General features: G+C 42.9%; 1 protein-coding gene across 1 annotated transcript in view; it reads left to right on the plus strand.

Annotated features, from left to right (window-relative positions):
• ST8SIA1 (ST8 alpha-N-acetyl-neuraminide alpha-2,8-sialyltransferase 1) overlaps window positions 1-16863 on the plus strand; it is a 137766-nt gene extending 120903 nt beyond the window's left edge. Inside the window, exon 5 of the mRNA XM_082014174.1 lies at window positions 15667-16863. Within this exon, the coding sequence (XP_081870300.1) occupies window positions 15667-16153 (487 nt within the window). The 3' untranslated portion in view covers window positions 16154-16863. The remainder of the gene's footprint in view (window positions 1-15666) is intronic.
• Window positions 16864-25943: the final 9080 nt, after the last annotated feature.

Raw genomic sequence — 25943 nt, forward strand, 5'->3', positions numbered from 1 at the left:
AAAATATTGCTGTATATTTAGAAGTACAAAATTGGTAACATAACTTTTTAAGTTGTGAGTTTGAGTATTGTGATCCTAGAATTTTATTCTTCCTCATCACTGGTTTTCAAACACAACGAAGTTTTGGTTTTTTTTTTAATGAGGTTTCTATGAGGACGATATGGGCTCCGCTAATTTACCACATTGGTATCAGAAAAATGTATCATTCTGTGAAGTTTCAGAATATTGTGGAAGAAAGTTGAGGGTTTTTTTCATGATTCAGGACAGCAAATGAGAAGGTGGCTACTTGAATCTTGCAGGAACTTTTTCAAAGGAAATGAAATTCAGGACGATGACAAGTGGGATATTTTAAGTGCAAGGTTGTACGCATATGGAAGTTGAAAGCATGTGAAAGCATATAGCAACATACTCAGCATAAATGTAATAAATAATTAAAAAAAACTCTTGACAGTGCACAGATTGTGCTGCAAAGGGTATTATACAATACTCTTGTCTTCTCCTGCTAGAGTGAGGAGCACATTACTGTGATCCTTCCAAGGGAGGCATGCAGTTACTGTCCTTCCTAGGGTACTTCCTCCCTGAGATAACAGCTTGGCACAGCCCAAGTGAGACCAGTGCTCTGCCCTTTCCCAGCCTTTGGTGTCCTCGCCTTGTATTTCTTTGGGCATGGTGGTGTTGGGTTGACGGTTGGACCTGATGATCTTAGAGGTCTTTTCCAACCTTAATGATTCTGTGATTCTATGATTCTTCCTGCAGGCGATATCTGGAGCATGACATTTACTCCCAGTTTCAGATATGAACCTGGTAGGTAAGCAAAGCACTGCCCTTGGTGGGCTCAGCACAGTAAGCCTGTGTGTGTGCCGTACCCATGCACGATCATGAACCTTTTACCATCATGGGGACTTGCAGCAGCAAAGTGTTCAGGGCTTTGTTTTCAGTTCCCTTGTAAGATCCCAGACTGACTTGCACGGACATCACTAAGACCCACAGGGGTTGTTCCTGTCTAGTAAAGCTACACAGCCTAAAGACAGGTCTGCTGGCTGCCTACCTGTGCTGCCCTAGGCTCCCAGTTGTAGTCCCAGAGATGGCTTGTGACAATGGCAACATGTGGCTTGTTCCTCATCTCTCTTGCACTGCACTGGTGCACTTCCCATACTGATGTGCGGTGGAGCCGTAATTATGCTGGTAAATAGTGAGAGCTAGGGACCAATCCATGGCTCCAATGCTGAGCAGCACAGACTGGCTTAGGAGGACATTGATTGAGTCTCTGTAGCATATTTGTCTTGGAGAGAACTAGCTGGAGCACCTGGACCAGAGCCAATGGGTCATCTAACATCATTAAGCTATGTGAGCAATCAGGAGTCCAGCACTTCTGCTGGCTTTGAGGTCCCTTTTAATTTAACAGGGACAATAAATTTCTCAGCACTATTACAGCACTGTGTCCCCAGCAGTTACAAGGTATGGCTATACAGAACTGACGTCCTGAAAACAGATACTTGCACAAGTTCTTGGTGTTCTCTCAGGTAGGAGAATTTTTAGCACAAGGCTTAGAGAGTAAAGATGCTACGGTGCACTCAGCTGCCTGTACGTTTGACTTTGTATGTCTCAATTTGTGCAGGTCTGAACCATCCAGTCTTACAAACTGAGACCACTGAATTTGGAACCGTGTTGGATGGGGTTTGGGAGCTGGAGCTTGGGCGTTCTAAGTTGAAAAGGAGAAATAGTTTAAAGAAAGTGTTGGGAGAAAACTGATCTCTCTATCTGGGCTAAGCAGGGAGTTTTTTCTCCATGTCACTGCTGTGAACTCAGCTCATAGATTTTGCAATGCAAGCCACAGATGGCTTTTTAAGATAATCTGTGAGCTTTTTTTTATAGCAAATATCATCACAGTTTAGAGGCAGGAGGACACTGGTGATGTCCCTGATTTCTTCTGCTTTTTTTTTTTTTAACATCTGACAGTTGTAGCATTTCATTTTTTATCACAGGCTTTATGTTAGCTACGGGACAGCTCTGCCTCTTCTCCATTCCTCCTTGGGTTCCCTTCTGGCATCTCGGCTCTGCCAGAACCTCTGCAGCGTGTCCCTAAACCCATGTGATCCCTCTGGTTCTTTGTACTTGCGCCTTTGTTCCCCTGTCTGTTAGGGAAATTTGTACATGTTGCTACATACAAATGAGTTGTTCATGAACAACTGAAGTTAGATTGTGCTGAAAAGGATACCACTGCCAGGCTATCCCAAGAGACCTGGTGGTTGGTAGCTGAACTAGGTCATGCATCTGCCCTGCGCATACCTCGTACTCCAGCACTTGGGACTGCAGAGAATAGTGTTGAGAAAAATAAACCAAACAACTAGCTGGTACGTATTGGCTGAACTATTTTTGCCAACTGGCTTTCTGAAAGGAAATTCATTAGGCACACTAGTATGGCCTCATGCAAACTGTTTATGCTTTTGACTCCACGCTCCTAGGTCCCTTAGGCGGGAAGTGGAACTGGGTATGGCTGCTGGAACAGAACACACAGGACTTTTCTGCCAGAGCATCAGTGCAGTGTGCTTAGGATTTTTTTTCACATCATGCTCCAGCACAGTTGCTGCCATCCCTCTTTTCTCTGGGTGCATTAAACATCCAAGGTTCAGGAATACAAATCATAGAATCGTTTAGGTTGGAAAAGGCCTTTAAGATCACCAGGTCCAACCATTAACCTAGCACTGCCTAGTCCACCACTAAACCATGTCCCTATGTGGCCAATTAGGGAAGGGAAATTTTGGCCTTGAGGCAAATTCAGATAAAAATATGTTGCTTGTTAAAAAATGTATTTGTTTTCCAAATCATTAGCTTGATAAAGCCTCTGGATAAGAACCTCAGCAATAGCTCCCAAGTGTTGCACCTCACCGTACAAACGATTCTGGCCCCTGCCTGTAAAGCAAAAGGCTGAATTTCATCACTGTTGATTGACTGCTTTGGGAATATGTGTACTGAGCTGCTAGGGACTTAAAGGTCTAGAAGCCAAAGCAGCCGATACGTGAATGATCCTCCTGGCATTTGGAAACCTTCTGGGACTGTAACCTGTTCCTCGAGGGGGAGTTTATGGCCGTGGCTGTTGTTTGTCCCGTGTGATTCATGGCCAACCTCAGGTTCTTCGGAGCTACTGACAGCCTTGACATTTACAGCTACTTTCAAACCTACAATTTGGCCTTATCTGAAAAATACCTTGGCCTTATCAAATGGATGCCCTTAGGGTATTCTGTATTCCTGTCTTTGAGTTGTGATGTAGACCCCAGACCACACCTTCCTCCTCACTCCAAAATAGCCTTTGGCCTGGTTATTAGGTCCAAATCATAGGGTTTTTTCTGGTAACATGTTACTGTTGCTTCAGGGAGACAAGCCACTAATGGGTAGCCTTTTGTTCCTGTTTGGTTATTCAGTAATACTTTAAAATAATGGTTTAATATGTGTTCACATCTTTGGTGTTTATTGTAACCGCATAAAGCAATGTGGAAGTTATTAGGTGTTAATATGATTATCAGAAGTCCTTTGGTAGAATTTCTACCATAATTCAGTATTAATTACTCTGAGCATTAAAGAAAAGGAGCTTATTTTTGCGCTGCCTGAATCTGAAAGATATCTTCTTGATTCTGTAGGAGATGGCAACTTGCTTTCCTTAATCATTTGAATGTGAACATTAGTAAAGGCTGATGTTCTTTGGGTTTCGGAGAGAAAAGGTAGCTCAAAGGAGTACAAAACCAGGAGTTTATAGTTTGACCATAGTTTCACATACAGCACTTGATGGGAAGTCGCTTACCATCCCTTCCACAACCCACATGGTATCAGCAGGTCACCTCAATCTAATTTCTGTTGCAGTAAAGTTTTGGTACCTTCTTGAAGGGAATTGCTGCAAAGACCTCAGTCAAATAGAAAGAAATTAAGCTAGGGCTAGATGTACTTTTTTTGCTGACTAAAACTTCCAGATAATATAGTTTAAGTTAAAATCAGGCTGAGTAGTTTAAGCTGAACAACATAAAGCTCGGTTCAGGAAACCGCCCAAACTAGGTGCTGTATTTTATGTGAGAGGCAAGTAATCCTCTCAGTCACTGAAGATGTGGTAGGTCCAAGTTCAGTTCTGTTTGAGGAGACTTAAACCTCTGTTTCTCCTCTAGTAGGAGGCAAGGAGCATGCTGGGCTGGTGTCATCAGTGTCATCTGCTGATACTGTTCCAGTTGGTGTTACTAAACAGGGAGGGCCTGAAGGCCGAGTGACTCCACCACCAGTTTAGATGGTCACTCTCTTCTCATCTTCCTCTCTGATTTAATGAGTGTTTTATGTCCAGTAAAATTAGCTTTAACAGGAGGGATTGAAAGACCCTGTGGTGGGTTGACCCTGGCTGGGCGCCAGGTGCCCGCCAAAGCTGCTCTATCACTCCCCTCCTCAGCTGGGCAGGGAAGAGAACACAACGAAAGGCTCATGGGGCGAGATAAAGACAGGGACCGAGATCACCAGTTACTGTTGTGGGCAAAACAGACTTGACTCGGAGGAATTAGTTTAATTTATTAGCAAACAAATCAGAGTAGGTTAATGAGAATAAAAACTGTATCTTAAAACAACACCCCACCCCCCACCACCTCTTCTTCCTGGGCTCAACTTTATTCCCGATTTTTCTCTACCTCCTCCCCGGAAGCGGCATGGGGGGATGAGGAGTGGGGGTTGTGGTCAGTTCATCACATGCTGTCTCTGCCGCTCCTTCCTCCTCACACTCTTCCCCTGCTCCAGCGTGGGGTCCCTCCCAGGGGACACAGTCCCTCCACTGAGTGGTTCCCACGGGCTGCAGTTCTTCATGAGCTGCTCCACCCTGGGTCCCTGCTACAGGGTGCTGTCCTTCAGGAAAAGACTGCTCCAGCATGGGCTGCCCACAGGGTCACAGCCTCCTTTGAGCATGCACCTGCTCCAGCATGGGGTCCTCCATGTGCTGCAGCTGGAGATCTGCTCCCCCATGGAGCTCCATGGCTGCAGGGGCACAGCCGGCCTCACCATGGGCTTCACCACAGACTGCCGGGGAACCTCTGCTCTGGCGCCCGGATCCCCTCCTGCCCCTCCTCCGGCCCCGACCTGGGTGTCTGCAGGGCTGCTCCTCTCACATTCTCACTCCTCTCTCCTGGCTGCTGTTGTACCTGCAGTTTCTTTTTTTTTTTTTTCCCCCCTTTAGATACATTATCCCAGAGGTGCTGCTGCCGTCACTGATGGGCTCGGCCTTGGCCAGCGGTGGGTCCATGTTGGAGCCGGCTGGCACTGGCTCTGTCGGACACAGGGGAAGCTTCTGGCAGCTTCTCACAGAAGCCACCCTGCAGCGCCCCGCTACCAAAACCTTTTGCTCCACTTTCCTCAGTCAGTGCATCAAGGCCTGTAAAGTTCTCAGTGATGTACACTGCTTTTCAAAAGTATTACTTTAGTCCTAGCAAATAGCATCTATTTCCTGCTACCTTAAAAGAAAAAAGTTTGTCTTTTACTTCTTTTATACTGCATCTCCCTTGAATGCGGTTAATGAGGGCAATAAAAGGTGAAGGAACTCTAGCACTTTCATAGGTATCAAAACAGTTGAAGAGATTAGCAAAAGCTCCAGCATGTTTCAGCTACCTGTGCTTTGAGGTTTTTTTTTTTTACCCAGAGTGTTCTAACTATAGCAATTTAAATTGACTACAGGCTGTACTAACTGTTGAAGAGAAACCTTGGCAGTTTAATCTTGTTGAAAAGAAGTTTAAGTTTAGCATTAATCATCATATATCTTGGAAACTATATCTGGATGATCCACTCAAAATAGTGGACTCTTGAAGGGTACCATGCTGGAAGCATAGTGCTAGGAGCATCTATCATGCCTTAAGAAAAGGCAGAAGGAAGTTGACATCACTAAATGGTAAAGAAAATGGAGATTAATAGAAACAGAGAAACATCCTACCAAAAGCTGAAGTCGTTTCCAAAGGAAACGGAATTTACTATAAGTTCTGACTGATTAAATATGTTATTGGTATGGCAGGCAGAAAAAGTTTCCAAAAAGAACTGACTAGAGGACTGAAAACCTAATGCTATGTCCTCCTTGAGCAACAGCACAAGCCAAAAAAAGAGCAAAAACCACCCACCCTCCCCACCTTCCATAATGTGTGTATGGTCAATTGCTGATCATATAAAGGTATAAAAGAAGTCAGAGAAGACACAGAGAGGCAATATGAATTATTTGCATCTGTGTTCACTGTGGAAGAAACTGAGGACATTCCCTCTCCCCATGGGGAGACTCAGCAGGCTGAAACTGGGGTAGTTATTCATGAATTTATGGTTCAGATGCAGGATGGATGTGAACATATTGGCAGGACTGGACTCACCCATGAGCGCTGAAGTGGTGTGTACTTCCTCACTTGAGGGAACTTGTTTGTTTCTCTCTTTTTCCATCTTTTTAGCCTCGTGTTTGGCTTCTGCTAATCTAACTGCTCCAGAACAGTTTATCACTGTTTCTGCTTCTACTCAGGTGGCTGCTAATTCATTGTTTAATTGCAATGCGCTCAGTCCTAGGGATGCCAAAACAGGTGAGGTTGCCCAGAGGGAGCAGCTAATAGAGAAAATGCAGAGATCTTCTTTTGCATATTTCAGAGTTGTGTGAATTGATTTTACCCCATTTAAAATATTGTAGATTCACCACATATTCCTATGGGCTCTGAAAAGCTGTTTTTATTATCAAGCTTTTAGTTGACAATGTTGCTTAATAGGGATCTGCGCTCCAGCTGCAGGCCATGTGGCATGAGATCACCAGTGACACATGTACTACAGTTTAAAAAAGGTGCTCATATACTTAAAAAAAGAGCCTGTCCTAGTTACAGTTGTTGCCATAATGCCTGTCAGAGCATCTACTGTTTTAAATAATTTCTCTTCAGTCTACGCATTTTGTAGTACAGAACATCTTTAAAAGAAAGCACATTCAATTCAAACATTGCTGTTTTCTCTTTCTATCCAATTCTCTTTGGAAGGAGCTCTAAGAGGTTGAAGAGAGGGTATAGTTGAATGTTGCCTTCAATGACATTTGCAAATTATTAATATGTGAAGGGTGTCATCATGTTAAAGAGAAAACTCAAAAGACTTCGCAAAAGCGTTCTCAGCTATGAATAGGTATTTCATGGCTGTAATTACTTGGTATGTTTTGTGTTTGGGGTACAAAGCATATAGGGCCCTCATGAACAGACAGGAAAGCATAATGTTATTAGCTTTGGGTTTGCTGCAGCGCTGTTGCAGGCAGTGGTGTGCAGGGACCTGTGTCTGGACAGTATTTGGGTAAAAGACCTAGATGTGCAGGAGATACTGCACTGTTCTGTTCCTGTTTGGTTGCTGTCCCAAAGACACAGCAGACTGTCTTAGGGAACCCATGTTAATCAGAAGTAAATCTCCTGAAGACTGTATCTGGGCTTTGTTGCAGTTCTTTTTCCCTTTTAAACCTCAGAAAATGTGTGCTCTGGTTACATTTCTTCTCACAGGCTCACTCTGGCATACAGTACAGTGAAATTCAATGCCAAAGGTATCAGGCTTAGTTCTGTAACTTTTTTTCCTAGCTGATTTCATTGGTTCTCTATTTTCTTATCCTCCAGACTTAGCTGTAAGAGCTGTGAAGTATTCAGAAGATTTAGAAATACTAGGCAGCAATTTCATTTTGACAATACAAATAGTTTACAGCCATGCAGTTCTGGCTATCCTTTTATATTATTTCCACTTCTGTGTGACTTTGACTCTTTGAAGATTGTGGCTGCTAAACTAAGATGAACAGCTCATCTTTCAAAAGCTAAGACTCAAGCTGTCAGATAACAGAAAGGATTGATGTTTAGCTCTGCTGGTTTTGGAAAGAGTAGCTATTAAAAGCACATTCTAATTTGAGTTGGCAGAATAAGGATCACACACAGTCCCAAAATACCAGTGAACACTGATTTTAATGTTTCATTGCTTTGGTATATAGGATAGCTCTGTTCCATTGAAAAACAGAGAGTCAGCTTTCCTGTGGCACTATATATAGTATTCCCAGGGTGACAGTGTAAGAGCAGTAATGGGTGGAGGTTTAAAAAAACCCCTAATTAATACTGGATTCAGTCAGAAGGGGAGCCTGCCTCTTCACGGGGATTAGAGCCTACCTCTTCAATGTCTAACTGGATTTTCTGAGTGCATCAAATTATTCTGAAGGTCATGTGCTAAGGACAGCATGTCATTAAGAAACAGGCTGGTAGAGAAAGATGTAGTCTGCAGTCACTGTGGAAGAAGTGTGTTTCCTTGCTTTTAGGTCTTTGGAGCTGATGGTGGGAGTGACCAGAATCCCTGACCTGGAAAATGCCATTGAAAAGGAATATCAGGGTAATTTGTTTGTCTTTAATCGTTGGGACCCTAGATGAGAGGAAAGCCAGGTTCTTCGAGATTGGAAGCCTCCGTCTGTAAGAAAGAGGAGGCGGTGTTGGGTCTCAGCAGGCTGCAGGCTGTGCCTAAGGGATGAGTTGAAGTGCGTTTTGGGGACAGTCATACCCTGAGAGGACTGAGTGTCTCCACTGAGAGTCCGAGTGGAAGATTTGCTGTCTTTGGGTCCATAAAGGGCAATCAGGCGGGAAAAGAGGAGAGCAAAGGGAAGGGAAAAGATGGGAATAGCATCACCACATCCAAGCTACGAGCTCTTGATGGGGTGACCATGGTGCCTGTGGAGGGGCCCGTAGTGAGAACGAGGGAGACTTCCTCGTGCTGAAACTGTTTGACATGAGATCAGACAAAGCACTGGGATCTACCACAGGAGTAAAAGCCTCCTGCATTGATGGCGAATGTTTGGCATCTGTAATTTTATTGGTCTAATGACCAGCCTTTATGATCACTCATGTTACTTGATACTTTTTCTAATCACTCTGAAGTGTGTGGCAGGCCTGAATTTTTTTGCCTGAGGCTCCGAGCGTACTTCCAATGAGATCGGAGTTGGCTTTGCCATTGACTTTAATGAGATTATAATTGAATCTTAAGTCAGGTAGCTATCCTTAGGCTAAGTAAACAATGGCTTGTGTAGTTGGGGAAATTGGGATAAAACAAGAAAAGGGAGTCAAAATACAGTACTTTAAGTGCTCGTTTCTGTCTGCCTGTGTGGACAAGTAGAATAGTCTACCTCATGCCTAATACATGCCAAAAGTGCCTATGTGGAGAATGAGCGCATGGAAACTAGTATGCAGTTAATTCAAACACAGTCTGTGTTTTAGTAAGAATGGCTACACAAGCCCTGAAGGGGCAGGTAATCAAGAAGTGCATGATGTGAATGAGAGCATAGGGCATTAAGGAGGGCATCACTGAAAGCACAAAAGCACTCTGAGAAACGAGTGCAGTAAAACTCTGTCACTGCAGTGGCAGTTCAGATGTGTGGGTGCAAGCTGACTTCTTGTGACCCCAGCTATAAGCATATTCAACAGCTTGGCTAATGCTGACATCAAATTATCTAAATAATTTCTGTAAGGTTATCCTTTGCCAGAGGGACAAATACGTAAGGCTTTATATGCCTTCTGCTCTGTTCTCTTGAGCTCTATTTGTATTAATTTTAAAATAATACACTAGTTCTTTGGTATCCGAGCTATTTCCATTATTACTTAATCTTTTTTTTTCTTATTTTTTTGGATAAGTCAGCTTGCAATTAATCCAGAATGCTGAACTTGTGACTTTGCAGATGCCACCACAGTAAATAACTGGGATATCATCACAGGCATGAGATAGGGACTCTCCGGGGAGATCAAAAAGAAACCAAGATGTGAGAAAATGCTGCCATTATTATCTGCAAGCAGGTTAGCTCAATGTCACTGCAGCAAATTCTTTGTGGTTACTAGAAGTCATCTCTCAGTACCAGGGACCAGTCCTGTCCCCAAATATCTGCTGAAGAACATCATCTGTTAAAAACAGATCAAAACCAAAAAGCAGAACACTTAGTGCTCTTAAGTCTTTGTTGGTACTGTTATGACAATGTACTGTGGCAGTTTTCTCTTGGATGCATGTTCTCCCAGGAAAAGTAGAGCAGAACATGTGAGGGAACTCTACAGCATTCAGAGCCTTCAGCGCCTCTCTGGGCTGCCATCAAGCTGCCGGGACATGTTACTGCAAATTATTGAGCAACTTTCATAGTCTTCAGGTGCTGCTCAGGGCTTGGGAGATTCCAGATCCAGTTTTATCTAAATGTTGGCAACCCGCCATGTGTTTGTGTGAGCTTGACTGCAGAAGGTCAGAGGAGGATCCTGAGAGCAGTTCAGCTGTTTCTTGCTCGGAGCTGAGCTGGGGAGATAATGTTGCCTGAGGTGCACTCTTCCACAAGGGGCTGGATCGTTTGATGAGTTTCTCTTGAAGCCTGGTGAGTGGGGAGGAGCTGCACAGTTTCTGGGCTGTGCCACTGAGATTACCGCATGTTCCAAGCGTGTCAGGTAGAGGCGAGCACTAACTAGGAACCAGCAGCTCCTCATTCAAAGAAGGCTGGGCAAGGATCGGCACGAGGGAAGGCGTTTTGTGCCCCTCTGGATGCGGGCACTGCACCAGGCTGGTGGCATCCGTGACAGGGCAAGCAGGAAAAAAACGCATCATCAGGCTCACGCTTGCACTACAGAGCTGGTCAGCTGCAGAGGAAAAGCCCCTCTCGTCTGGCCAGGAGGTATCCTCCTCACTGTCTGCTGGGATGGAGGCAGTACGGTACCCCCAAAGCCACTGCTGGAATGGGATTGCCTGCAGGACTCCCTGTCTGGATTGGGAGTTAAAGGAAAATACACCTGATCTTCCAGTATCATTTCTAGAAACTTGCTAACGCGTGGCATTTGTCCCCAGATTTCTCAGCCCCTAACCAGCCTGTGAAATGTCAGAAAGCTGGACAGGGCTCCTATTTTTACAAATGGGGAACAGAAAATTTCACTTGCTTCTAATATCTCCCCTCATGAGGAGTGCAAGGTGGGTAGGCAGCTTTTTGGCTGTGTTAGGCCATCAGACCAGCCGTAATCGGCATGTTTTATGCTTCTACATGGGCTCCTGGCCACCTGTATAATGTCCATCTGTTGAAGTGGGCGCGATGCCTACCAACACTGCGATCCAGAACATTTGAATGAAGCACGGGTTTCCTGGAAGTGATGATGTTCCTGAAGGACAGTTTGGAGCAGCGTGACAAATACTGTCCCTTCTGCGTGAAGTCCCTCCCATGAACCGCTCTCATGGCAGTGCTGTTCACGTCTCATTACTTTAAGGCATTTGGGGGAGATTCATCTGGAAGAAACGTGAACGCGTTGTGGCAATGACAGCAACTGAGTATTCAGAGACAGTCCCTGGCCCTCTGTGACTGTATCTGAGCAATTTTAATGTGATAGTCTTAGAACTGCGCAGTGCTTTACTGTGAGTGGTAAATTTGCTGAAAAATGCAGTTTTAAGAATAACCACATCTATTTGCCGTCTGAAGTGAAATTTGTTAACTAGCTGTAAGTGGGAAAGGACATGGTGAAACTGGCTTCCAGGAGTGGCAGAGGACCTGTTTCTGCCGCCTTCTCAGCTAAGGTGCAGGGACCCCATTGCATCAAGCTGTGTGCTCAAGTTCCCCTTACTGTGAAAGGAGGTTTGAACCTACATCTCCCACCTCCCAGTGGATGTCGCAAGTTATGGGGAGGGGGATAGTCCAAAAGGCTGCTACTGGTCTTATTCTACCTTTTATAAGCGATTAGAGTTATTAGAACACGGTTTAGATACTGAGGCTCAGAGCACTTAGGTGAATATTGAAAGTATTAAGCTAGGGATTTTTTTTTTTTTTTTTTTTTTTTTTTTTTACTCTCAGTGACTGTGTCCTAATGGAAATGGAACAAGTTTGATAGGAGGGACCCAACTGCTGTACCCAATAATCTGACAGGTTGTCTTACTGCTTCTTAGGAAGAGATGATGATAAAGCCTGTTTTGGGGAACACTTAGTTAAAGTTCTGATAGTAATGGAGTGAGAGGGCCCATATGAGAAGGTATAGCCAGGCAGTGAATTTCTGCCAGGGCACCTTGGTCTTGGCTGGCCTTCTATATTCAGCTGTGTCTTGGCTATTTCTACAGAAAAGAATGCCAAATGCAATAAGTTATGAAATTATTTTTATTGCTTTGTTTTGTATATTTAGTTTGAATTTATGTCTTGCTTGGAAGACAATGGGCTTGTCGACATTAGTGAATAGCACCATGCAGTAGGAGCAAATCCGCAGAGCAAAACAGTAATGAAGACCCAGGCAGATTTTAGGGGGTTTGCTTCAAAACACCAATGTGACGCCTGTCTACAAGAAAGGCCGGAAGGAGGATCCTGGGAACTACAGGCCTGTCAGCCTGACCTCTGTACCGGGGAAGATTATGGAGCGATTGGTCTTGAGAGTGCTCATGGGGCATGTGCAGGACAACCAAGGGATCAGGCCCAGGCAGCATGGGTTCATGAAAGGCAGGTCCTGCTTGACCAACCTGATCTCATTCTATGACCAGGTGACCTGCCTAGTGGATGAGGGAAAGACTGTGGACGTTGTCTACCTGGACTTTAGTAAAGCCTTTGACAGCGTCTCCCACAGTATTCTCCTGGAGAAACTGGCGGCTCATGGCTTAGACAGGTTTATTCTTCGCTGGGTGAGGAACTGGCTGGATGGCCGAGCCCAGAGAGTTGTGGTGAACGGTGTTAAATCCGGCTAGTGGCCGGTCACAAGCGGTGTTCCCCAGGGCTTGGTTCTGGGGCCGGTCTTGTTCAATATCTTTATAGATGATCTGGATGAGGGAATCGAGTGCTCTCTCAGTAAGTTGGCAGATAACACCAAGTTGGGTGGGAGTGTTGATCTGCTGGAGGGGAGGACGGCTCTGCAGAGGGATCTGGACAGGCTGGATCGATGGGCTGAGGTCAATTGTATGAGGTTTAAGAAGGCCAAGTGCCGGGTCCTGCACTTCGGCCACAACAACCCCATGCAACGCTCCAGGCTTGGGGAGGAGTGGCTGGAGAGCTGCCCGGCGGAAAGGGACCTGGGGGTGCTGGTTGACAGCCGGCTGAACATGAGCCGGCAGTGTGCCCAGGTGGCCAAGAAGGCCAACAGCGTCCTGGCCTGTATCAGGAATAGTGTGGCCAGCAGGAGTAGGGAAGTGATTGTGCCCCTGTACTCGGCACTGGTGAGGCCGCACCTTGAATACTGTGTTCTGTTTTGGGCCCCTCACTACAAAAAGGATGTTGAGGTGCTGGAGCGTGTCCAGGGAAGGGCAACGAAGCTGGTGAGGGGTCTGGAGCACAAGTCTTATGAGGAGCAGCTGAGGGAACTGGGGTTGTTTAGTCTGGAGAAGAGGAGGCTGAGGGGAGACCTTATCGCTCTCTACAACTACCTGAAAGGGGGTTGTGGTGACGAGGGTGTTGGTCTCTTCTCCCAAGTAACTAGCGATAGGACAAGAGGAAATGGCCTCAAGTTGCGCCAGGGGAGGTTTAGATTGGATATTCGGAAAAATTTCTTCACTGAGAGAGTGGTCAGGCATTGGAACAGGCTGCCCAGGGAGGTGGTGGAGTCGCCATCCCTGGAAGTGTTCAAAAAACGTGTGGATGTGGTGCTTCAGGACATGGTTTAGGGGACATGGTGGCGCTGGATTAATGGTTGGACTTGATGATCTTGAAGGTCCTTTCCAACCTTAGTGATTCTGTGATTCTAATCCCACTTGAAGGAAGTTTTGGAAGAAACTTGTAGCAAATCAGGAGACCAAATATTTAATGTTGAAAATATCGACAAAACTTTTCAACTTGTGAGGAGTATTTCAATTTTTCTGCCAAAACAAAGACTTCAAAAAACCTGGCACATGTTCACAAGACATTTCAATGCTGCTGAAGCTGTATTTTTTGTTGGCAATTGTTTGAGCTGAAATTTTATGTGGTGCTTCTTGGGGTCATCTGGTATCCTACTTAAACCTGTGTATCTTGCTCTGTGTGTGATTCTTGCTGTTGTTTCAGACAGGTCTATGCACAAAATTGATCTCTTCATAACACTTTAAAAAAGGTATTCTTATACCTATCTCTGCCTGCACCAGAGAAAGGAAGAAAATCCAATGCTGCTGTCTCAAGTTTTTTATTCTGACCCCTCTGCTGCGTGACTATGACATTAGTCGTGACATATTTGCCTTAGCTGCAGGAAACAGAGAGGAGGCAGCAACAAGGGCAAGACGGGTACTTGGGAGCTGAGAAGAAATTAGGGATCATACGCAGGAGAGCAACCCAGTTGCATGAAGGGAGCGCATGTGAGGCTCGTGCAGAAGTGGCTTTTAATGTAGCAAACTTGCCTGCATGCTGAAGTCTATAGATCACGTCACGTGGTAAAGGCGGTGAGGACTTACTGGTGCTCTGAACATTACATGGACTCTGGAAGGAACGCAGATTATCGAGAATAAATCATAGTGACTTTCTCATGCAAAGGTACTCTCCAATGCATTCAACACCCCAGGACAGCAAGTGTTCCTGTTACTTAGCAAGTTTGTAGTTTAGCTATTGGATTTTACCCATGGCTCTGGCTGACCTTGGTATCAGTTACATCCAATGATACATATTTGGGATATTTTAATCTTTTACTGAAGTGTGATTTGTTTGGTCAGACCTCAGGACAGATGAAATATGAGTCCAGGTTTTGGTGTGTGTGAATGGCCTAGGATTTCCTGCCAGATGTCTTGTTTCTCTTGGCATATCCAGAGGCATATGACAAAGAAAGGTTATAGTCTTGACAGGATACTGGTTTTGGAGTAGTATGTAAGTCTAACGTCAGAGATAAAATAGACATCTATTAAACTGCCAAATAGCTATTGGCAGTTTAACAAATTGTAACCTGATGTAGTTTTTATATCAAGAGATGAGAAGATTACCTTATTAAAGAAATAATCTGTACATATACATTGCCCTCCTTCTAGTTGCCAACTAGTCTCTCCTTTAACTTGCGTGCCACAAATATCAGCTGCTTTTAAACCTACTCTGTGTAAATTGGGCCATCTTAAACATCAGCTCTGAATATCGTTTGGTACCTTTTGCTAAATTTTTCTGATGCCTAAACAATTATTCTAAACAATTCATTGATTTCTGTTTTATTGTTTGTAACAAAGTATGTTCTCTCTGAGATTTCTCTCAATTCCAGAAAGAGAATAAACTACTATGGGTAGGGCAGCCTAAATCACTGTACAGGTGTAATAAAAACAATTCTTACAAGTTTTATAAGTCCAAATTTTCTATTTAAATATTTCTTGGTATTGCTTGTTCAGCATGTAACTTGGATTCTTTTTCAGTATGCCTTTAAGAAACAAAATTTCTTTTAAAGATTGCTGTGCCTGAAAAAATAAGTTGGGTGTTGGGCAAAAAGAAAAATGTCACTAAAAATTATCGGTTTTCAGGAAAACTGTCGAAAAGTTGTAATCACAAATGTTTTGGTTTCTGGATAGAAGGATACCAGGTAGTTTTCAGCTGTCTATTCAGGTTTATGTTTTTAGAAGAGATGCAGTGTCAGCAGTCAGAAGTTTGTGTGGGCTTTCTCTGGGCTCCAGAAAGGTGTGCAGGTAATTGTAAATATGTGTATGAAGAGCAGCTTTTAGCTGGGTTTTGAAATGAAAACATAGGAAAACCTATGTGTGACCAACTTGTTTTTCTCTGTTGTTTTACAGGTTCCAGAATCTGCTGTGGTCTCGAAAAGCATTTGTGGACAGTGTGAAGGTGTATAACCACAGCTACATCTACATGCCAGCCTTCTCGATGAAGACAGGGACGGGACCCTCCCTACGTGTCTATTACACCCTGGAGGACTTTGGTGCCAAGCAGGCAGTCCTTTTCGCCAACCCTAATTTCCTGCGTGACATTGGCAAGTTCTGGAAGAGCAAAGGTATCCATGCCAAACGGCTTTCAACGGGACTTTTCCTTGTCAGTGCCGCCCTTGGTCTGTGTGAAGAAGTAACAACTTACGGCTTCTGGCCATTCTCGGTGGACCTGCAAGGGAAGTTTATTAGCCATCATTACTATGACAATGTCTTGCCCGATTCTGGATTCCACGCCATGCCAGAGGAATTTCTACAGCTCTGGTTTCTTCATAAAAGTGGTGTACTGAGAATGCAGCTAGAACCATGTGAGGACCCTTCAATCCAGTCTTCTGCCTGAGGATTGTAGGGGTCTGTCTGGGAGATCCAATACTTTTTAATTTCCATGCTTTCCAACAGAGAGTTCTGTTTTCTGTTGATTCTTTTTAAAGGGAAAATAATTGTGGATATGTATGGACCATAAAAATGATACTTGAAGGCCAAATGGAATACGTCCTTAATGTATAGTGCTTTATGGAACTGGGGTGGGGAAAAGCAAATCTCTCCATCCAGTCCATTCAGCAGCATTGTGAAAATAATGTCAGAAGCAGCACACCTGAACTTTCCGGGGGACATTTTTAAATGACCGATGTAAAAAGGGCATTAAGGCTCGGAGAGACACAGGGCCACCCACAAGCTTTTGCTGACAGTGCCAAATATGACTGTCTGTTCAAAAACCCATTTCATTCCAGATTGGCACCTCGTACAACTTTCCTTTTTCCCTTTTTTTTTTTTTTTTTTTTAAACTCTGTGTGAGGGGGTGTATGTGTAGGAGAGCACATGTGTGTTGATGACACTGTTTGTTTCTTTCCTTTTTCCTTTCCTTTTTTTTCCCGCCCCCCGCAATGGAAGGAGAAGGAAAGGCTTAAAAGCCCCAGGAGCTGAGTACCATCAACTCCTCCAAAGACGCTTGGGAGAGTGAAGGGTGCTAAGAATCTGGTTACAAGAATGTCCTAGCAATGCCTGGCTACTGAGTATGGACAGACCTACCTGTTGTAGGTTTTATCACGATAGTTCAGGTCATTGCTAATGTTATACTGTGGGAAAGAGCTGGTTAAGGGAGGTTGGTCTGAAAATAAAACTTGTGTTACAAAACTAGTAGTGAAGTGCAGCCTGGTTTCAGTTGACCTGATGCAAGATTTCCACAGTGACTTTTGTAGCAGGGATGGTTCCTGACCTGTTTTGCTGTCCAGCCTTGGGGATTAATTCTGTATTCATTTGGACTCCAGATGTTCACAGACCATCAAGGGATTTTGAGGTGTTTGGTGAAATGCAGAATGAGGGTCTCCATTTGCTTATAGCAGAAAAACTGCAGAAATGAATGTAAGTGTCATTTAAAATGAGCTGAAGCTTCGAAAGTCCTTTCTCTTTGTGTGACTAGCTCTTCTGCTTGGATTGTAACGTTAGCCTTAAAGACTTGTACTTTTCTCGCAAGATGTCTCTGGTTAAAGAAAGTATGAAAAATAAAACAGCCTTTGGGAGCGCTGAAAAGCTGTGTAGCCAGCAAGAAAAAAGGAAAAAAAAGAAAGCGGCAGGCCCTTACGTAAGGCAGCCTCTTTCCTCACAGTGGGTGAATTATGTCAGTGTGCGCATTGCACGCGCGCTGCTCCAGCCGGCGCAGCGCCTGAAGGACTGTTTTATTTTGGGTTATTACTTGGGCAGCAGATGGTCCTATCACCATGTAAATGAGAAATCTTTTTGTTTGTTTGCTTTGGTTTAGCACTGTAGGACAAGAAGAGAATACTGTCTCAGTCCATGGTGTAATTTCATCTGCAAGATGTTATCACCATTAACTTTAAAATCCAGACCAGTGTTCTCTTCTTATCCTTCCATCGTTAGTAGCTGAAATTCTCGTCAATGTGTTGAAACAAAAAAACCGTCATCAGGTTTCCACAACAATTTTCTGTGCTACATGTTTTAGCTCCAAAGTGCTAGTATTTTGGGGGATGTGTCCTATCGTATGTTGACAACGTCTCTCTTTGTAGACTACCAGCTGCAAGTTATATAGATATAATTAAAAAAAAAAAGGCAAAATCCATGACTCTTCTTTAAATATTAATAATTCAACTATCTATGTAGGACACTGGAAAAAAATTATGTTTTGCTTTTCAAACCTATGTTTCGTAATAAAATCTTCTTTCTAAATATGGGTATTCCAAGCATGAGGTGGACATTGTTCCACAGTATTACAGGGCAGTGCTAAACTGTAACATGGAGATTTGGATTAAATAGCGTTCTATAGATTTTTCTGGAAAAATCTGAATGTGTTTCCATAACCCATTTTATCTTTGACCATATTTTTGTTAAAAGTACAGTCAACACACTGATGGAACTTCACTTGATAATTTATTCCCTTTCGTTATGTTTGTTTTATCTATAATGTGGGTACTCGGTGAGGAAGGATTTGAAAGTAAAATATTTTCTTTACTGCTTGTTATGGGAGAGTTTTACTGGGCTGCCGTTCTTGGAGAAGAAGAGGTACCTGTATGGTTTTTATTGTACATGACAAGTTTTGCACTTTTTAGTGCTTTAGAGATTACTTTATCTGTGAGAACAACAGCTGAAATATGGTGTGCTAAAATGGCACTTCAGCAGCATGCCAGCATTTCCTTGGGGGTGGGAGGGAACAAGGAGAGTAGAGGGGAAATGCCTCTTCTCTGGTAATTTTTTTGTATTTTTACCAATACTTGGGAATTTAGTTCTGAACCTGTCCGGCTCTCCAACCCTTTGGTAATCCTTTTTTCGATGTCTTGGGAAAATAGTTGGATTAGAAAAACAAGAGAAAAACATGTATTTTTGTAGGAAACCTCAGTGCAGTGTTGCATAATGTCTGGCTTGTTCATGTTCAGCCAGTGCCCTGGGTATCTGGAGATGTTGTATTCCCCACCTGTGTAAGACTGCAGCAGACTGAACCTGTAGCCTGTGGACTTTCTGAGTCACTTCTGGTGTCTGCGGTCCTTATGTTTGCAAGGAGATAGCTTCCAAAAGATTAGGGGGGTAGGAGAGACCCAGACTGTGTGTGATGTGTGACTTGGTGTTGGAGAAGTTGATAATTCTGGTTCTATTCACACTAATCTATACTGAATATAACTGCATCTTACAGAGACAATGACATTTGTTGGGGAAGTAAAAGCTCTGAGGGTAAATAGTTTTCTGTAACTTTCAGAAAACTGACAGCTTAGGAAAGAAGAGGAAAAATATGCCCCTTTCGAGAGAGCAAAGTCTTTTTTAGTTGGTTGACTTATCAGTCCATGCAAACACACTGGCCAGCCATCAGCTCTTTGGCCCAGCAAGTAAACAGGGGTGCAGGAGGGTACTGCAAGTGTTTTGTGGCAAGAGCAGTCACAAAAAAAAAAAAAAAGGCAACCTGGAACATGAGTGGCAGCTGCCTGACAGAAATCTTGGAGTAAATATGCTCCATCCATTCTGCTGCTCGGCTCTGCTACTGCTTACGTTGTCTAAATCTAGGGGTGAGGGATCCATGTATCGGATCATTGATGTGAAATATGGCATGGCATGCAAGGGACCAAACTTGTGTCCTTCCTCAGAAGGGAGGTCACACTATGGGACAGGACCGTACTTCTGCTTAAAGACAGGCACAATCAAATTCAGGAGGCTAACTGTAAGTGTTAACCATGAGGAATCAGCATTTTGCAGTCATGGCAAACTTTGGTCAGAGTGATGATATCCATCCAGCACTTACCTATTGTTTGATTCCAGTCCATTGACTAGCAGTGCCCTTAATCAAATCTCATTTCTTGCGTTGCTATATTTTCCTTAAAGTGAATTGAAATCTTAGTGTTTATATTTTAGTGAAATTCCCTACCCTGGCTCCTCTATTTCCACTGCCAGTCCCTGAATTTTTCTGATAGTGTAGCTAAAGCTGCACAAGTCTTTGCCAGGTTGAAAGCTACTGCAATTCATCTTCAATAAAAACTAGTTCAGACTGGCCAAACGATTTGTTAATGTTCCTAGTTATTAATTTTATCACAGAGGTGACAAGGTACAGAAGCGCTGGAATCACAGGAAGCATTGCCCCAGATTTCTAAGTAGAATAACTTAAATTCCTTTACAAGAGCTGCGCGTGGAAGATACTCAGTACTGAAATCGCTCTAGGTAGATAAAATCTTTTTTGGTGTGTGTGTGCTTTTGAGTAAATCAAGACCAATTTTTGAACTTGTGCCAAAATTATGAAGCCTTTAGGGCCTCTTCTAAAACACAAGAACAAAAGAGAAGCCAGCAAACTAAAATCATTGAGAAGGGGGGCTGTGCTCATGAGAATAAAAACATTTATAATTTTGGCACAGACCTTGCTGTAGTACTAAGGACTCTTATTCATGAATGTTGTATTTTTATATTTTTGCTGAAATGAAGATATCAGGTTTGGGGTGAACCAGCTACAAAAGTCAAAGGTCCACGCTTCTGTTACAGCTTAACTTTTGTAGAGTATAAAAATACTGGCCATTTTGTCGCCTTGACTACTTTCACCTTTTTGTTAGCTTCATCAAAATGGTGTCATAACATACACTGCTGAGTTTGCACCTCTGTGGGAGCGGAAACTAGGGAAAGCATCTGCTTTTTTTAAACTGAACTGTGACGGTTGTGCAAAAACCTTCCTTTACACAACTTTGTGGAAAACGGTTTAATATCTGGCGTACTCTTGCCTGGAATTAATAAGGAGAACAGGAGTGAGGAAGCATTTGATCTAGAAGTGAAGATGGTGGAGGTGAATGCTGTCTGACCATTTTTTGCCTGCTTTGTTTCTTTTCTTCAACTCAGTAGATTAGTAAGCATTGGAATAAGTCCAGGTTATAAAAAGGACGGGCAGTTTTTCAAGAGTTGGATGATGCTGGAAAAAAGGAAGATCAAATCAGTGGTGTAACAAATTGGAGTGTAGGAATTCTTGATAAAGATGCTCGCTTCTAAGCAACTGTAGGACATTTTCATCTGGTAATGACTGAAAAATGAACTACCTATGACCTACTGATGGTTTTCTGCAGGACAGCGGCAAAGCAAAATGCTGTGAGGAAAGGAAACTCTGATTAAACAGAAAGGCAAATACAATGGAACGAAGAATGATGATGAAAAACATGTCTTTCCCTTCTTTCCTGGCACTCTCCCAAAACACAAAAGGGACTAACCAGCTATTATGCTGAGTCTAGGTCTCCTTCATGAAATGATATGGTGGGATTTCCATTAGCTCATACTTCCTAGGAAACAAAATTCATCAGACCTTGTCCAGAAATACCTATTCCCCGGCTCCATGGCTCTTTCTTTGGGGCTGTGGCTGCCCTGGTGTGTTGTGACCTCTCTAATGGGACCTGCTTCTAATGTCATGTAGTTCCATCAGATCTCCCTCTGGGATCATCTGGACTTGTATTTGTGCTCCAAGAAGTCATCCGAAAGGACCTCTCTGCTCTATCCTTCCTGATGACCATCCTCCTTGGGGTTAGAAGTGTGATTTTAAAAATCAGCCATAAGGTAGCTAATACACATCATCATTTTGAACCATCTTTTCTTCTAAAGTGTTGATAAATCCAACAAGAGTTAGCTCCAAATTGAAAATATGGCTTCAGTTAAGTGTTGATAATTCCATCGCTGGAGAACGGAAAGAGGATGGAAGAAGGCTGCATTTTTTTCAAGGTGGTTTTTGTAAAGTAGCTTTTGTTTCCTTGAATTCCCAGATTTTGTCACTTGGAATTTCTCAGATGTTTGACTTTTTGGTAGCTTTTGAACAGGACAATTAGTAAAAGACTAACTGGCCTTTTTGTTAAATATTGGCAGACTCATTTTCCTAAGTGTAACACAAATACCCAGCAGGAGGCTTAATCGATTCTCCCTAGCCGATATTTCTTTGGCAGCAGTGAGAACTTAAACAGATACTTATTCCTCCCTTTTTATTACAGCAGGTTGAGACCTAGTGTATTCAGCTTCTTCAGCTTAATGCATATACTTGAAAATGAATCTCACTCTGTCTTTTCAGCTGTAAAAAAATGAAAAAGTTGCTAACTGAAGATGATTGCGTAGGTTCTCTCTACAATCAGGAGAGACAGGCACCTCCAGATGGCGATTCATGCTTTTTCTGAACAAGGGCTGCGTTCAGAGGTCTCTGCAGGACTGTGGAAACACCCCAGCTGTGTCTGTAAGGCTAAGCTGTGCAGGGAAGGGCACAACCGTAAGCTTTTCCTCCAGTGGTGTCTAGTTTGCTTGCGAGCGTACTGCTGTGGCTTTGTCAGGCGCACACCGATGCCGTCCTGACTGGTGCTCGGGCATTGCACGGGGTGGGGGATGCAGCTGGGTGACTCGCTCCCCGTAATCCGCATGGATGATGGAGGTCCGAAGAGTTCAGCCGGCCCTGGTGTGCCGCTTGCCCTCGGGGACAGCAAGTAGTCCTCACCCGTGTGAAGGCAGCAGGGACGTTCAGGGCAGTAGCACATGAGGATAAGGCTGTTGGCTACTGCTGGGACTTGGCAGACGCTGGAGGGGCTCCGTTTAGATCTGCCATGGGTTCGATTCAGCAGGTGCTGTTGCAGACCGGGTCCCAGATAATTACCCATGGCAAGGTTAGCTCTCTCCTGCTTCCCACTCAGAAGTGCTGGGCTTACTGGAAATGATGGCAGCTCGTCCCTTTGGAGACCAGCCTGCTTCTTGCCCTGAAATACATTTGGTCCCTGGGAAGTCTCAGAAGGGCCTGTTAGAACTGCATCTTGAAATAATCTACATGTATTCCCTGCTGCTATTGCGTTGGTCAGCTTTCTGTGAGTTGAATAGTTATCCCGTTTGGGTCCCTCTAAGGCAAGTGAACCTATAGCACTCGGCCAACCTGGAATTTACCGTGTTACGTGATGTCTTCACCTTCCAAGTTAAACCCTTTTTTTAGACTGGATTTAACAATTGTGAGTGAATCCAAAGTGAGTATAGGAAAGCAACACCACAAGTAATTGTTCTCGGGATTTATGAATAAGCTGGTGTTCAATAAAACACTGAAGTACCTTTTGAATAGTTCCCGTTGATTTCTAATTGTATATTCAATGAATTGTTTTGCTCAGATGGGGCCCATAGCAAAGATGAGTTGCATCATTTTCTGTTTATTGTAAGGGAGCAATTACAGATGCTTAATATATTTTAAACTAAGTTCTTACCAAGAAGTTAAGGGAATCTACATATTGTGAGAAGCTTTGTTATTGTGTGATTACTTTGGTAGTAAAAGAAACATCTTCACTGAAAATACATGCATAAAGGAAAAGAAATTTTTCTTAGAACAGTATAATCTGGAGCACTGAGACGCAGATTCGAGTCCCCGCTCAGATGTCTTCAACCAGGATCTCGGTGTGCTGTGAGAGTGCTGTAATCTCAACTTCTTTTTCTTCTCTGCATGTATTAATTTTTGTAGAAAATGCTTGAAGGCTTTTTTGGTAATCCCTACGTGTGCTGAAAAGAATCACTTCTTCTTTCAAAAGTGCAGGTTTTGTTTTTGGATACCCATAGCTTTTAGTATGTGGAGCAAAATTGACGGAAGCTATGCTGGGTTTTCAGGAGCACGCTGTTCTGGAGAAGTCTGGCAGGGCTCCTGCAAACCTGCGAGTTGATTGCTGCCTCTTGAGCTGTAGAGTTTCAGTAGGTGATACAAAGTGTGCTGCATTGACGATAACAAAAGATATTTTAGCCACAGCTCTGTCTGCTTGATGCCTCCTGTATGCTGAGTGGCATTTCTTACTTCTCCGAGGGTTCTTCAAGCGTGGACTTTGATCCTGAGGATCATATGTTGACTAACTGTATTGAAAACTGAAATGACCATTGAAATAACTTGAAATAAGTCCTTAAGTGTATCATTTGGTCACGTTGGATTGTTTGGCCTTTTACAAAACAGACCTGTCTGTATGTGAAAGCCATTTTATCTGAGACTTGTATCTATGAGCGAGGTCACTGGAAGGTGAATGCCTGATGCTGCATAGGGCAAGGACTTCCATAAAACACTTTCTGTGCTTTTATTGTTACCAGTAATGAAATCCCCATTGAGCCAATACTGGATTAGGTCAGCATTCAGTGCTCTTGAAACTCCTACCCCATAAGCATTTCCAAGAAGTCTCCCTGGCACAGGCAGAAACAGTAGATTTTTTTCTTTTCCTCAGATGCTTCACCTTGCATTAAAAATGGAATAAAGTGTCAATCAAAACTCTTATTCATCCTTTTTAGAGGTCTCTGTAGACTACCTAAATAATATATAGGCACACAATCCTGTAACTATAAACAAAATAGCTGATAGCCTGAAGTTTATAACACTGATTTGTATCTTGAAGAATTACTTTAAAATCATTTAGTGAAAAAAAAATCCACAAATTTTACATGTGAAAAAGATCCTTCTTTTTTTTTTAAATACACCAGTAATTGAACAAACTCTGTGCTAAGACATACGTGTTTCCTCTGGTTTTCAAGTTGTTCTGCACTTCTGTCTTTGTACTCAAGTCTGTAATTCTGCACTCAAGTCTGTACTTCTGCAAAGCTTCCAATTGTAGACTACTCTGTGTGGTGTCCTTAGATTAAAAATTAAATGTTCTACTGCTCCAAATGTAGTAAAAAAAGAATGAAACACCAACTCAGGACAGAGGTTCAGATCTTCTGAGGTCTGTTACTGTTTACGTACTGCCGTTTAGTCGTAACGTCTGAAGAACTAGCCAAAGGTCAGGAAGGAGATAAGTACGCAAGATGACACAGTCTTTCTGGTAAAGGGATGCAAGCATGCATTTAAGTGCTTTGCTGAATTGGGACCTAAAGTTATTAACAGATGTTAGGTCTTCATTCTTTTGTTCTCTTTCCCTCGGTTGTTCTGGTACCAGGGTGAAACCTGCTGCGTTCATAAGTTGTTTAAAATCTCCTCTGCATTATGGTGAACTTTCCTCCAGACTCTAAACCTAGAAACATAACAGAGAGACACAAACCACTTGAGGTTTATTAATACCGAGAGCAAGCAAGCTTGTATGTAGTATTTCACATCTTCCTAGTTCTAATTACTGTATTAACTCAGAATTAAAATGAAGGCTTTCTTATTTCTGAGTCCACTTACCTCAGAATGTCTGATGTCTTTCTCCCTGCGGCGGTTTCTCTGTCAGGTAAATGGAGATTATATTTAGCTCACTGAGAGATGTTTTGAGAGTTAGTTAACTCATGCTTTGGAAGTAAAGTGAAAAAACACTAATTTTATAAAATACAAACGTTTATCTGTTTTGAACAGTGAAAAGCAAATTAACAAACCGTATTTGACTGAATTTAAGCTTCTATATTAAAATCCACCCTCATTGTTAGTAAATACAATAAGGACATTACCTTCAGGTAATGCATAGATTGTAGGAAAATGAAAAGTCATGTGTTTTAATGAGAAAAGAAGGTTTACTTCTCTCTGCTCTGCCCTTCAATTTATAAGCCAAATTCTCTGCTTTCTCTTACTGTTTTGGCTCCTTTCGAATCCATAGAATTGCCTAGATTTTAACCAGTTGTCTGTTCTCCAACCTGAGGGAATTCATCCTCTGAAAATTTTAAATCAGCGTCATCTGGCACTGTTTTAAAATATGTTACCAAGTTAAAGGTTCCTATTCTGTAAGCTACTGATTTTTTCCACAAGTGTAAAGCATGAGCATTTCATGCTATTTGTTGGTGGTTGTTGTTGTAAGGCCGATGTCTTCACTGCATTTCAAACATCTGCTGCACTAAGGTGTCACAGTCTGAAATCAAATCATGATCTAAGTCATGTCCTTGTTCCAGCAAGTTGCATGGAAGCGATCCATGTGCTGCTCTATCCATCAAGTATATTGTATGAGCCAAGTGAAAATGAAGAAAAGATTTTGCTACAGTGTGAAGCCTCACCACTGACTGGCTGTATCTGGGAATTAGATATCCTCGAGTAATTTATTGTGCATGATGGATCTGATGCTTGCTAATGTTTCCACTCATTGCCAAATAATTTTGTTAGACTTTATTGATGTAATGATATGATCTTTCCCCCTGCCATTCGACTCCAATTTTTCTTTTCTGATAGTTTTTGCAGGGAAGGAATCTTTCTTTGTTCTCTTTTTTTTTTTTTATAAAGACAATTT

Source organism: Phaethon aethereus, assembly GCF_964289735.1.
Source record: "Phaethon aethereus genome assembly, chromosome: 1".
Classification (NCBI taxonomy): Eukaryota; Metazoa; Chordata; class Aves; order Phaethontiformes; family Phaethontidae; genus Phaethon; species Phaethon aethereus.